Source organism: Polistes dominula, unplaced genomic scaffold (genome assembly GCF_049000335.1).
Source record: "Polistes dominula isolate Pdom_NZ unplaced genomic scaffold, Pdom_raw_medaka contig_28, whole genome shotgun sequence".
NCBI classification, from domain to species: domain Eukaryota; kingdom Metazoa; phylum Arthropoda; class Insecta; order Hymenoptera; family Vespidae; genus Polistes; species Polistes dominula.
Genome location: NW_028300879.1, coordinates 1167413 through 1182636, shown reverse-complemented (window position 1 = coordinate 1182636; position 15224 = coordinate 1167413). Strand labels below are relative to the sequence as shown.

At 29.1% G+C, this 15224-nt stretch overlaps 2 protein-coding genes across 3 annotated transcripts in view; one reads left to right on the top strand and one right to left on the bottom strand.

Moving 5' to 3' along the window:
• Nucleotides 1–376: 376 nt before the first annotated feature.
• The window catches only part of Flo2 (flotillin-2), a 54738-nt gene continuing 39890 nt past the window's right edge, over nucleotides 377–15224 (bottom strand). For both annotated transcript variants that reach the window (XM_015324846.2, XM_015324848.2), the window contains exons 2-8: nucleotides 8494–8790; nucleotides 7922–8154; nucleotides 7546–7665; nucleotides 7244–7458; nucleotides 6448–6631; nucleotides 6062–6208; nucleotides 377–5976 (exon numbers count right to left, since the gene is read on the bottom strand). In XM_015324846.2, coding sequence (XP_015180332.1) covers nucleotides 5947–5976; nucleotides 6062–6208; nucleotides 6448–6631; nucleotides 7244–7458; nucleotides 7546–7665; nucleotides 7922–8154; nucleotides 8494–8790 — 1226 coding nt within the window. In that variant the 3' untranslated portion in view covers nucleotides 377–5946. The remainder of the gene's footprint in view (nucleotides 5977–6061; nucleotides 6209–6447; nucleotides 6632–7243; nucleotides 7459–7545; nucleotides 7666–7921; nucleotides 8155–8493; nucleotides 8791–15224) is intronic.
• Nucleotides 8798–15108, top strand: LOC107068454 (glucose dehydrogenase [FAD, quinone]). The gene is given in 5 exon segments (XM_015324838.2): nucleotides 8798–11439; nucleotides 11442–11570; nucleotides 12061–12231; nucleotides 12381–12916; nucleotides 12918–15108. Coding segments are annotated over 5 exon segments (1866 nt in total). The 5' UTR covers nucleotides 8798–11375; the 3' UTR covers nucleotides 13884–15108.

Genomic DNA, 15224 nt, shown 5'->3' with positions numbered 1-15224 from the left:
ACTATGTATAGTATTATATAAATATATTATATTAGAAGGTAACAATTAATTTGGTGTCTTGCTATTAAATTATTTATAATTAATTTGAATATAAATAATTACTCGTTATCATATAATCGCCATTTTGGTGACCAAAGTTATTGTGAACATAATAATAGAGTCAAAGAATATAACAGATATGTATAATTATTTTATAAATAAATATGAAATTTGTGTTAATAAAACACCGAATTAATTGTTACCTCTAATATATAATATAATATATTATATATAATATATAATTTTAGGTTTGTAGTTTACAAAAGACTAGCTTAATTCATCCTAAACACTTTGTTAAATTTTGAATTTCTAACTAGTATCGTTCTCTCTTATCGTCTTTTTCTTTTTTTTTTCTTTCTTTCTTTCTTTCTTTCTTTCTTTTTATACTTCTTTTAGATTTTATTTTTGGTCGTATTCACAGGTAATGTCTAGTCGCGAGATATCGCGCATTTAATTATTTTCTTGCCTATGAAAAATTATTATGTAAACGTGTCTTATTCACAGAAGAATTATTTTTTCTTTCTTTCTTTTTTTTGTTTTGTTTTTTGTTTTGTTTTTTTTCTTTTTTTTTCGAATATTTCTCTTTTTTTTTTTCTTCGTTTCTTATACAATTAAAAATGGCAAGTGAAACGTGCATATATTCGTACGACGATTGGATAAACGCAATATTATCAATGACAAGAAGAACTTGTAAAAATACTTAATAGGAATAAGAATAGAATGATGATGATAGTAATAATAATAGTAATAATAATAATAATAATAATAATAATATTAATATTTTGTCTTTAAATTAGATTTTTGTTTTTGCACAGAACATAATATGCATGTGTTCTCCTCCTCCTCCTTCTCGTGTATACAATACGAATAATTTCAACACATATGTATATCAAAGTACACATTCTGTGTAATTACAATGGTGGACTTTAATTGCAATATATTTTACGACTAAAGCTTTCGACTGAGTAAAAATGCATTAAAAAAAACACACACACATATACGTACATATACGTACATATATATATATATAGATATAGATATATACCGGCGTTACTATGTCAAATTTGCTGATTCATGAATTGACTAACTAAACCCAGAAATAATTATACTGGTCTATTTAAATATGAAAAAAAAAAAAACAAAAAACAAAAAAAAATTAGAATTACATAACAGAATACAATACAGAGAGAATTACATATTTCAATTAATTAAGTATAGAAAAATATTCTTCAATTTTGTTTCAATATCTGCTTATACTGTGTACTGTTATAAATTTGGGGATAAACAAAAAATATATGTTTTTCGTTTGAAGTCTTCCAAACGATGATTATCAAATCTCGAGATAGAGTTTTTTTTTTTTCTATTGATTTAAGAAATTTAATTAGATTTTGTTGGAAAATTATAAAAATGAAATAAATGAAACGTTAGCAATGAATGCTCATCATAGATACGTTTTTATCTTGTTATCTTCTTTGGGAAAAAAATGTTCTGTTAATGTTCGTATCGTTTTATCGATTTTGAATATACCCCCATACTTTAACTACTCTTATAGTGAATTCATATTTAACTTTGTTATTCATTTTGATATAGAATAAAATTCTTTTTATATGTTATTCTAAATATTGCTTAATTATTCTGGGTAAGACTTAGGGTTTTCACGATTTAACGCCAACATATATTTATATATATATATATATGTATCATAAAAAGATTTTATCAAAGATAGAATATTTTAAAGCAATCATCACACAAGTTTGAGATTTCAAGTTTCGGATTCTTAGAGTACAATATATATATATATTTATATAGATTATTTTAGAACAATTATATGGGCCAATGATTATATCAAATTTACTTGTATTATGAAAAGCGACTTTTAACAAATGTTTTCAATGTAGGCTATTGTTAATTAAATCGCTTACATAACTAAGATCTTTATCCTTTAGAAATGTAACATGTACATTACATATATACGAAAGTATGTGTGCCGAAGATGATAAAGAGTCATATCGAGTATATCGAGTAAGAGATTATGACAATCTGTCTTGTCATCATCGTATATTCAAACGAGAATAAAACTGAATGAAAGAACTTTGAAAATATTGTGCGTCCAAATAATATTATTAATCCATTGGTTGTGTTAGCTTTTTTTTTTTTTTTTTTTTTTTTTCTTTCGATTGGTCCTTTGACATAAAAGAGAACGTAACAAATAATAAGCAAACGACATAAATATATCGTTACTTTTTACTTATTACACAAGTCTCCCTTTTCTGTATACAGCAAGATCTTCTATACAGTGGATCTTACAGAGGAGAAAGATAAAAAGAAAAAAGAAAAAAAAAAGAAAAAACAGACAGATAATCAATCGCGCATTTTATCCTACATGTTTTATCTTGATTTATACAGAGATTTATAATCATTGGATGCCTTTATATCATCATTGTCGTCATTATTGGACAACTCATCATTATCATTATCATTATCATCATCATTATCATCATCACCATCACCATCTACAAATAGAAGTGTACGAAAATAAATGAAGCGGAATGTTTAATAAAAATAATTCAAATAATAATAATAATAATAATAATAATAATATAATAATTATAATTATTAATCTTAAAAACAATCTTCTCTCATCTTCTAAATCTAAAAATATACAATCATCTTGCTTCGAATTTACATTTGGAGTATAATAAGAATGATTTCATTGTCCAATACAAGGTAATAACTCTTAATGTTCTCTTTGTTAGTTACAATGATAGAAAACAAATTATAATAATGATTGTAATATTAGATAAAACGAATTAATAATAAGATCGTTTTACTAACAACAAGAGTAGTAGTACATCAATATAAAAACGATGAAATTAATATCTTAAAACTAATTACTTAAATACTGCATTAGAGATGCAGATTTGATCACGTTAAACGTAAATAATTGACTTAGCTAATCTCGAACGTTAGCTATAGTCCATATTTAATAATAATATAATATAATATAATATAATATATAAATACTATTGTACAATTGTTATTTTCAAAGATTAAATCTAATGCATTAACTTTGTCATCGCGGAAAAGAAATAAACATATTGTTTAAGTTAACGTTATATTATTTAACCCTTTCGCTGCTATACATATATATATATATATATATATATATATATGTATATATATATTTTTATGATTGTTCAATAATAAATGATACGACGATGTTTTTATTATTTTATTAATTTTGTATACTTTTTGTTCTCTGGTGTTAATTGATTTTGCAAATGAATGTGGCTCATATATATATATATATATCTCTGGTGTAGCGAAAGGGTAAACACAAAAATAACGAGAAAAACAAAGAAATATATATATAAATCGAAAAAAATATAGAAAATATCTACATGGTAACTGTTTCACGATAAAATAAAAATAAAAAAAAAACTTAAAATAATAAAAGTAAGCCTGATTATGAGTAAAATAAAGATTGCTAAAAATGGTCACAATAGAGTCCACTTATAATTAGTTGGAGCGATCTTGGAAGCGATGATTAAAACTTTGATGGTATTATTTTTAAATGATAAAGCTATCATCGAATCATTTTAAGCTACCTAAGCTTGAGTACCTCTTTCGACAGAATCAAATTATAATTCTTATTGTCGATCGAGCATACAATCGAACACACTTTTCACAAGATTCGATTTTATTATTTTTTTTTAATCCTTTATTTAAAATTATTTTTTAAAGACACCTCGTGAGTGTGAGTGTGAATGTGTATGTGTGTCTTACGCGCGAGAATTTTTATTCTCGCACGAAGAACCTTTGAAACTATGTGTATATTCAAGCAAATTGAGAGCTCGTATTTTACTATGCATCGGAACGGTCGCACTAATTGTTCGCTGAAAAATATTTTATCTTTTTTTCTTTTTTTTTCTTTGATACATGCTACATTCTTCGAAGAAAGTATATAATTTGATTATTTTCAACGAATTCACGACCTTCCGTCTCTTTTGGTCGTATATAAGATCGCTTATTACTTAAGTTCGTCTAGTGCCATTGAAAATGACACTATTGTTTTATTTTATTTTATTTTATTTTATTTATCTCTTTGTTTTTTATTTATTTATTTATTTAATTTTTTTTTGTACTGCCGCAAACGTGCACTATTTTTTTTTTTTATTTTCTTTTTTTCTTCTGTTTCTTTTATTTTGGGAAGACTTTTCAATGGCTGACAATCATACGACACCCAACTTCCCTTTCAGAAATGTATTTACATACGATGTATTTGGGGGAGACAAAAATTTAGAGATTTGTTCTTTGGAATTCTTGAGATCTTTTCTTTTTTTTTTCTTTTTCTTTTTTTTTTGTGTGTGTGAAAAATATCAGATCCTAGTTTTTGATCAGTGTATTACTGATGATCTTTTTTCTTGTTTGAGATTAGTATAGTATATACATACAGATTAATATTTTTCTATTTGGAATAATACGTTATCCATTTGAAAAAACTGTTTCAGTTCCGATACGTAGAAAATATCAAGAGTATGCAAATGGATGTTATTATAACGTGATGGATTTAGAATAAGAATTTTCTCTTTTGAAAATGGAGAGTCTCGTTTTATATTATCGTACACAGTTTTTTTTTTTTTTTTTTTTTTTTCATTTAAAGTCATGTATCTTACGAGATAAGAATCACTTACATGACTGAAATCTAATAATTATTGAGAAATTGAAGTTATTTCTATTCTTTTATTTCCTCTCTCTTTCTCTCTGTTTAATTGTTTTTCTCTCCATTCTTTGTTTATTCTTGTCCGTTAGTTAAAGTTTTAAAGATATTTATTTTTGGTTTATCTGCAATTATTTATTTTAAATGAATTACTTTATATACGCATGTATATACATGCATAAGATTACTTAAAATATATACAAATGTCTAAGAAAAGTTCCGACCTAATCCCATACGCGTTTCTACGCTTTCTCTTTCTCCTTTCTCTTTATTTTTGTTTAATTTTATTCATATACCATAGATTGAACACAATGATCGAAAATTTCAATCACAATAGATTAGTAAACTTAATGGCGTTACGTTTGATTCCTACGTAATATTAATGGCTAGTCAATTTTAATTACTAAATATTTCAAAGGCGAATAAGAATAGATTTTTCATCATGCCACGTTTTGGCATGTATTTTTCTTTTTTTGTGTTTTTTTTTTTTTTTAGTGTTTCGTCGTTAAATCGTTTAGAAATTATTAACGACGTTTATAAATTTCGATCGATCACTTTTGAAAATTTGTCTAAGTCTAAATTGGTATATATACTTACATATACACGTGCGTATATTTTTTGTTATGAAATTGACAAAACAATTCGATTTGTCTTCTTTGCGAAAGGAAGAAACGCGAGATATGCGAGTATGATTGAATGTGTCGGATTTCTATGTAATAAGAGGAATAATACAGAACGTTTTTCACTTTGAAATAATATAAAATGGAACAAAATAAGATTAAGAATAAAAAGAAGAAGAGAACAAAAGTATTGTAACTGTGCGTTGAATGCTTACTGTTTACTAAAAATCAAATTACATTTGTCGATGATAAGATCGATTTTTAATATCTAACGAATCTGTATAGAACATAAATTGAAATCTATTTTTTTCTTTCTCTTTGTTTTTTTTTATTTATTTATTTTACTCTTTCTCTCTTTTTCTTTCTTTCTTTCTCTTTTTATTAGATTTCGTTCCATTTGAACGTGAGGTAGAGTGATTCGGGGAAACAGGAAAAAGTGAAATATCGTAGGTAAATAATGAAATTTAGCAGAGAAGTCTGGCAGTATAGATTTTGCTTCAAGTTGAAGAAATTCTAGCGAATTGATTATTCGCCTGATCAGTGCGATCTTGCTTCATACAGAAATTCTTACTTTGCCCCTGGTACTTTTCCTAAAACCTAAAGATAAAGAAAGGATATAAAAAGGTATAAGATCAGTACACATTATTTGCTCGAGTTATACGTCGTGTCACGAACGTTTTACCTTCGATAGATCGACACCTGTCAACGCTTGAACCGCTGGTGGTACTTGACCCACTAAGCGAGCTATTTCACCACTCGTTGCATCGTTTCCACCTAACAGAACGATTTCTTCCGTTCTTGCTAAGGGTGCTGCAACCTCGGCAGCAATCTACAAATTGAAAAGAAAAAATAAAAAAAAATACATTTAATTGTATATTATGTAAAAAGTTTTTCAAAAAATGAGACAAATTTCATATAAGCTTTTAAAAGATTCGTGCATATCAAATTTACGTTTAGAAACAATATACAAAAAAAAAATGGCAGAACTTTCTACAAGAGTTTGCATTATAGAACGGAAGTCGAATTAGTGTATAATGCATTATGCATATAAGATTCGTTTCTCTTTACCTTTGGCAACGCATTCAATGCAATATTGAGTATCGCCGCTTCGCCATATTTCTTGTAGACTGTAGCTTTCATTCGCATACGCTCAGCTTCCGATATTCCAACGGCTTCCAAAGCTTGAGCCTCAGCTTCTCCAATTAATCGAATCCTCTCGGCTTCGGCTTTCGCTGCGCTCACCGTTTGCGTTCTATTTGTTTTAAAAACAATTCAATGTGATATACATATACACATATAATAATATTAGACACCAAGTATTTGACTTTTACATAATTTTGTTTGCTTTGATAATGGTAAAAAAATGATGTATTATGACGACTGAACCAATATATCTTAAAACAATTGCTGACAGTCGTCGTTTTTTTGTTTAATGGACATTCTACGTTACAACCATCTTCTTTGAGTAAAGTTTACATTAGTTTATTGCGTGTTTACAAAAAAAAAAATATAAAGGTTAAGTTATACAATATTATTCTTAGTTTTAGTATATTAACACTTTAATGGCCGCTCATACAACATGTGTGTGATAGCCGAAACACATTGGCCGTTATTTTATTTTTATAACTTTATATATATATTTAAAATTATGTATATATAAAATTAAATTTGTTGTTTTTTGTTTTATGTTAATTTGACGACTATTAACTTGACGACGTTTGACTACGTACACGTACAGCCATTAAAGTGTTAATGGATGTTTAAAGGGGGCTTATGTTTTTTTAAATAAGGAAAATGAAGGTTTACATTAGAGTAGCCTCTATGTAAGTAGAGTCATAAGAAATTGTTAGATTTCGGGGCATACCTTTTTCCTTCAGCCACTTTTCCAATTTTATAATGTTCTGCTTCGGCTGGTAATCGTACAGTACTCTGAAGTTCGTGTTCTTTTCGGCGTACCTCTTGTTCCTCTACTTCGATTTGTTTACGCCTCTCTACGATTTCTATCTGTATCTCTTCGTTTCGTATTCGTTGCCTTATCTTCGCGGCTTGTAGTTCGTATGCGAGCTGTGCTTCTGCTTTCTACAGATATAAACAAAAAGAAGAATCAAATTTATATGTATTAGTACATCTTAGAAACAAGACCACCACCATATTGGTTTCACTTACAGCAGTGTTGACTTCCTGGTCGAAATTAGCCTTTTGCAATTGGAAGAGCCTCGCGTTATCTTCGATCTTTGTGTCGGTGTTGTACTTTATGTCCATCGCCGCTTTCTCGCACTCGGCTTCCTGCGAACAAGCGAATTCTACGATTTCTCTTGCTCAAGCATGTTTTACCTATTTACAGAATAATGATCCATGGAAGCGAACTATTCTTTCGAAAAGTCTAACTTTTTCTTCGATAAAAATCATTTTCGTATTAGAAAGAATCATTCTATTAAACGATAAACTTAATTTTCTGTCGTTTTTTTCCATTTCTAGAATTGGTTAGTTTCAAAGGAAAGATGAATTCATTCGTTGTTTAACAAAATGAGTTAAAACTTACGCGTATGCCAGCATCACGATTGGCCTCAGCAACACCAACATCTGCATCACGTTTAACTGCTGCTGTCTGAGCTTTTCCGAGTGATGCCAAATATTGAACATCATCGTAAACGTCCTTTATCGTGAATGAGAGAATCTCTATGCCCATACGACCAACATCAGGTGCTGCAACTTCTCTTACAAGTGCAGCAAATTGATCACGATCTTTGTAAACTTCCTCAACTGAGAGCGTGCCTGTAAAAAGACAAATCTTTCGTCAATTTTATAATTGAACAAAGAATAATAATAAAAAAAAAACAATGTTTGAGAAAAAGAAAAAAAAAAGGAAAGAAAAAACAAGTGAACAAAGTGGAAGCCTAAAAAGATACGTCACAGCATTCTCTCCTTGAGCAACACACCTCTTCAGTCATCTTTCGTATAGTTAGTCAATAATTCCACGACCCTTGCACTTTTCGTTTTGTGGATAAATACGACCTATTTTCACGATACGTGGCAATGAATTTATTTCTAGCATCATGAAAAAAAAGCCACGTAAAATATAAGAAAAATCAATTGTCACGAAGAAATTCTTACCTAAAATTGCACGTAAATGGCCTTCAAGTGTTGACAATATCGTTGATTTTATTTCATGAACACTCTTTCCGAGAAATTGTTCACTGGCAGTATGCAAAAGTTCATCGGCTTTCATGATTTTGCATTGGGCCACTCCAGTGACGGTCAATGGTACACCTTGGGCAGTCTCGACATTCTCGCAAACTGGATTTAGGGTCATCACTTCGAGGGACAATCGTTGGACATCTGTGACGAACCACCAAGTGAAAACGTAGCCGCCGACAATTGTTCTTTTCTTCATCGATCCACAACATCCTCCTGAAGTACAAAAATCGTAATGATAATTTACAATGTTGTTATAATGACGATGTCATGGAATATCATCAAATTAATAATTGAAATTATTTTAATCTTTTGCATTCCAATAGTATAGTGGTACAGAGTTACAATTTATAATATATTTTTAATCTATTATAGTCATTATATATTTATAAATATATAATTATTATTTTAATATTAATATTAATATTATTACTATTCTTATTAATTGTCAATGAAACAACATCATAATTAGGAAACTTGGTACTTTGACTTCTCACAAAGTATTTCGCTCCCCTTAGTTTTGTGACAAGCGTAAGTAGGTCGTTTTATAGAGAGGCCGTACCGTTCTTCATGGTGAGATCACTAGATCGTGACGTCAAGAACACGACTACCTAAACGTTTGCTAGCGATCGTCTTTCGCTTACGTGAGATATCGCACGTCATACACTTCATCGAACGAAACTTGAAAATTTTTCTTCTTACGAATATAAATCAAACACACTTTTGTATTCCAATGACTTTCGAGTATCGTTGCAAGAATAATACTTTCACTGGATATCATATTATAATGTCTCATTAATATTATAATCATAACTATGATGATATTCTCAGTTGTATGAGAATATGCTGTGTTGTCTACGTTGAATAAAAGAAGGATGATGATATCAAAAGCAATGTTTTTCTTTTGTCAAATTTTTAGAAGTTTTAACAATTGTCCAGATATCATAAACCTTTTCTCTTTCAATGTTTCATCTACAAATCTTAGGAACCATGTTTTGTTACATACAGAACTTAATCATACCTCTTATGACTACTTTAACTGTATTAACTTGTTAACCAGGCGGGACGTATAAATACTTCATATATATTAATAAAATATATTTTATAAACAATCCTATCTTTCATGTTGGATGAAACTGCACATAGTGTGCAAAATTTGATTAAAGTCGATTCAGTAGTTTAAGAGTCCATTATGGACAAACAACATGTGACACGTAATTTATATATATATTAAGAGAAGAAGATATTATACATATTATTAAATGAATTATTGATATTTGATATTTATATTTATATTTGATATTATTTTATATTTATAATTATATTTATATTATTTTGTATTTCTATGATATTTATATCAATAATTAATAATTAATTATACGATATTTTATATTATATTTTATTAAACTATATTATAGATATTTTTTTTTTTTTTTTTTAACAATTAGTCAAATGTATATATTAATTAATAGAATGAGAATGAAATTATTAGAAAAAAGTATTGGAAAAGGAGAGAGGAGAAAAGGAAAAAAAAATGTTACGGAGAAAGGCAGAGGAGGAAGTCGATGACCGTTATGCGAGAGGCACGTAGCTTCGAAACCCGTTCGCTTCGAAGGTAACCGTATGACTTCGGAATACAATCTCAATGGATCCAGCATGCCGGTAGTGTTCGTAGTAAGGTCATGGTCACTCTTGCTAGTCTGCCTTTAGGCTTCATTCGATCTTCTCTTCTACTAGACTACAACTAGATCCTTCCTTTCGTTTATACTTCGAATTTATATTACAGAATACATATATTAACATAAATAAAGAAAAATTATTAGAAAATTAAATACGAAAAAGTTACGAAATAATCTTCATTTAATTTAATTTTATGCTTGTGCCTAAATTTTTTTTTTACTGACATTTCAAATAATAATATCACTCAAAAGTGTGTGCGTGCGTGCGTGTGTCTGTAAAGTGGATGGATTTGCGTAGTGATTAAAAAAAAAAAAGGGTTATGCGTTATACCGTGAACAAATTTGTTATTCGAAGGTAAAAGTTTGTAATTTATCGGTGTGGTTCATCGTTCGAGAATAATCTATTATAGTAGTTCGATATTAATAGATCGAGGCAATCTTGGAATTAGAATCGTATAAGTGACGGCACAGAAACCTAGAAAACGATCGACAAAATGAACGGGGAAACCTGTAAAGAACATTGTATTGAAGTATTATAAAGGGAAAACAGAGAATTGCGATTTGATACGAGACAATAACCTCTGTCATCAAAACCTATGTCTTCAAATGAAAAAAGAATTCATTTTTCTTTTCAAGCTTTATTTTTTTCTTTTTTCTGTGAAATTTCCATTTCAATATATTTAACAATTTAATCTACAGGTAGAATAAAAAAAAAAACAGTTGTATATATTAAAAAGACTTCGATAACGTTTTACGTTTGCGTGACATATAAAAAAAAATAATCGCAACTTGTGGCATTGACAATTGGCATGTGGCATTAATTACTTAACATTTGAAAGTTTCCTACTCAATTGTTATTCATAATGACATGCGCCATAACATTTCAAGTCAATTGAATGTCTAATGATGATATCCATCATTAGTGTATCGGCTTTCAGTTCTACTAGAACAACGTATCACTCAGGAACTTTGTTTTTTTTTTTTACAAATAATTTCAATTAATTGTAAATTATATTATATATATATATATTTATTAAATATTTGTTTGCTTAGAAAAATTTGTATCTTATTTATTAAAAACCAACTCTGTATATTACAGAAATAATCAAAATATAAACTATAATGGGAGTTGAAAGTGCATTCATTGGAGGCTTGTCGACTACAGGCACTGGACTATCATGGTTTTTTCAGTTTTAACTGCTGCACTACTTTATTTCCATTATGAAGTTTTAGACAACGAAGCACCACCTATTGATGTTCCTGTCGAAGAATTATTAGGATCTTATGACTTTATCGTAGTCGGTGGTGGATCAGCAGGTATCATTAAAATAATTATTATTTTTATATGATTTTTTTTCACTTATCATTCATTCGAAACAATTATTTTCATCTTATCGAATGATAATACGATTTAGAATAATAATTTGACGTATCATAATATGTGATCTGTATAGAACAATGGCTGCCAAATTTTTTTTGTCCTATTGCACCCTTTCCAGAAAAAAAATATTTCTTATCGTCCCCCTGAAAATTAATTTTTTTTTTTTTTAGTAACTCAAAAAAGAAAATTTATATTTATATAATATTTATATTTTAAGCTTATTTAGTATATTTTATATGTATAACAAATAATATTTGCAACAAATTGTACATAACAATTGCAAGAAGTCATGATTTGTAGTGGTAATAATTTTTGTCTTGATTCCACGCTAACAACAACTTTAGATAATTAATTAATAAAAATAAAAAAGCCCTAAAATATGAAAACTTATAAATAATATTTTCTCTTAATGTATATCCGTTTCAGGTGCTGTTGTAGCGAATCGTCTCAGTGAAATCAATAATTGGAACGTACTACTCTTAGAAGCTGGAGGACAGGAGACAGATATATCGGACGTACCTCTACTTGCTGGCTATCTTCAACTAACTCAACTCGATTGGCAATATAAGACGGAAGCTGAGGGTACTTATTGCTTGGGTAAGTAGTAGTTAACTAGGTCTTCGTATTTCTTTCTTACAACGTAACGTGATTGTATAGAGCCCGTCGAAAGTTTTAATTCGAAGGAGCTAGAAATCTGTCGAGTCTTGCTACATCGAATACCAATGAAAGTATTGCAAATGTTTCAGCAATGGAAAATGGACGTTGTAACTGGCCTCGTGGTAAAGTGATCGGTGGTAGCAGCGTCCTGAACTATATGCTCTATGTTCGTGGCAATAAAAAGGACTATGACATTTGGGAACAACTGGGTAATCCTGGTTGGAATTCGAAAGAAGTACTTTATTATTTCAAAAAATCTGAAGACAACCAGAATCCTTACTTGACTCGTACACCGTATCACTCGACCGGTGGTTATTTGACAATTCAAGAAGCACCTTGGCATACACCGTTGGCGGCTGCTTTCGTTCAAGCTGGTCAAGAGATGGGTTATGAAAATCGTGACATAAATGGTGAACATCAAACAGGTTTCATGATAGCACAGGGTACCATAAGACGTGGCAGTCGATGTTCTTCAGCTAAGGCTTTTCTTCGTCCAGTGAGACTTCGTAAAAACTTACACGTTGCATTAAACTCGCACGTGACCAAAGTACTGATCGATCCTAACTCAAAGAGAACGTATGGCGTAGAATTTGTCAGAGATGACAAGGTTTATCGCATACGCACGAAAAAAAGAGGTTATTATGTCCAGTGGAAGCATCAATTCGGCTCAGCTTTTAATGTTGTCAGGTTTGGGACCAAGAAAACACTTGGTCGAACACGGTATACCTGTTATACAAGACCTAAAGGTAGGTTACAACTTACAAGATCATGTTGGCTTAGGTGGTCTCGCTTTCACGGTAAACAAGGAAATTTCTATGGTTGAGAAGAGACTTCATAATGTACAAGCTGTTATGAAATATGCACTCTTAGGTGATGGTCCTTTGACTGTTCTTGGCGGTGTTGAAGGTTTAGCCTTCATTAACACAAAATACGCCAATGCCACGGAAGATTTTCCAGATATTGAGTTTCATTTCGCATCAGGTTCAATAAATTCTGATGGCGGTAGGCAGCTACGAAAGATCGATGGCATCAAGAAGAATTTTTACAATGAAGTTTTCAGTCCAATCAACGAAAAAGATGTTTGGAGCGTACTTCCTATGCTTTTAAGACCTAAAAGTAAAGGTATTATCAAGTTACGCAGTAATAATCCCTTTGACAAACCGATGATCTATGCTAACTATTTCAAAGAACCCGAGGATATGGCAACACTTGTTGAAGGCGTCAAGATCGCTATTGCACTTAGTAAAACTCGATCTTTTAAAAGATTCGGCAGTGAACTTTTTATGAGACCATTTCCAAATTGTAAACATATACCACAGTACACTGATTTACATTGGGAATGCATGATCAGGTATTATACACATACAGTTTATCATCCTGTTGGTACTTGTAAAATGGGACCCTATTGGGATCCAGATGCAGTTGTCGATCATCAGCTTCGAGTTTATGGAGTAAGTGGTCTTCGTGTTATAGACGCTTCTATCATGCCTAACATTGTCAGCGGTAATACTAATGCTCCAGTGATAATGATCGCTGAGAAAGGTTCTGACATGATTAAGCAGCACTGGTTAAAGAAAAAGAATGGAGGCTAAAAAGCACGTGCACAAATTTATTATAGGAGAAAACGATTCTAGAAAAAAAAAAAATGATGTCTAAACAATATTTTTTAAATACGTGAAAATTAAAAATGATACGTGTCCATAATTATGAATGTGGTCTTAGTCAAAATTAAAAAAAAGTATATATGAGTTTATCACAGTTATTTCATGCAACATTATTTTCAAGTAAATACATTCAATGTAATTTTTTACGATATTGTTAAAAACAATCGTTAGATAATATTTGTTATTTTAATATTAAATAAAATATATGATAGTGTTGAAATGTAATTTTTTAAATATCTTTAAACAAGATTTATATATGACTTTCATAATTATGGGTACATATATTATATTAAACATTTAATAAATTTGAATTATTTATGTAATAATTATTTATCAGACAACATCATTTAAAATACCAAAATACTATAAAATAGTGTTTTTTTGTAAAATATTATGAACTTTATATGATGTTTTTAGTATAAGTATAGTAACATAAAGTGTAATTTATGTATATTATCATTATTCTTAAGAACATCAACATAATATCATATTCAGATACGTCATTTGATGACATATTTGAATAAAATGAATGACTGTAAACAATATGTAAAAAGATAGGATAATATAAAAAAGAATTATAATATTAAGTATGAAATTGTCAACATTCTGCATCTTTATAGAATTGATTATAAATTATAAGATTACTACGACGAATAAAGAAAATATTATAATTAATTAATGTTTCTTATTATGTATCTACTTCAAAATATACACTTTTCTTTTTGTTCATGTATCCACAAAGAAAAAGTATCAGTTGTTGATATTTCATTTTTGTTGTAAATAAACGAATAAAAATATATATTTCATAGTCTTTGCATTTATTTTAAGCATAAATAATAGATAATAAAAATAGCTGTAAAAAAAAAAACAGGTAATTTTAAAAAGGGAATTCCCCAGTTAACGTGAAATTTCGAAACAATACAAAAACATAGACACTTCGTGCAAATTTCAAAGTTGTTTTGATGTTATGTCAGTGGGTTCTACACGGTCGTCATAATTGCTGATGCTATCGATAATAGATAATTTTGGAGAATTAATTGTAGTATTGATTTTAATCTTCAAGATCACGTGACGACAAACGGTATTTATTTGATCTTGTTATTGATAAAGTTCAAATTGAAAAAGTTCATTTTTATGCATTATCAAAATTTGTAAGATCATTTATGTAAAACAAAACAAAAAAAATGAATAGTTACTTTTTTTTTTTTTTTCGTCAAGGAATTCAGCAATTGTTTATAAGATGTATTTATAAATAAATAAATAAATAAA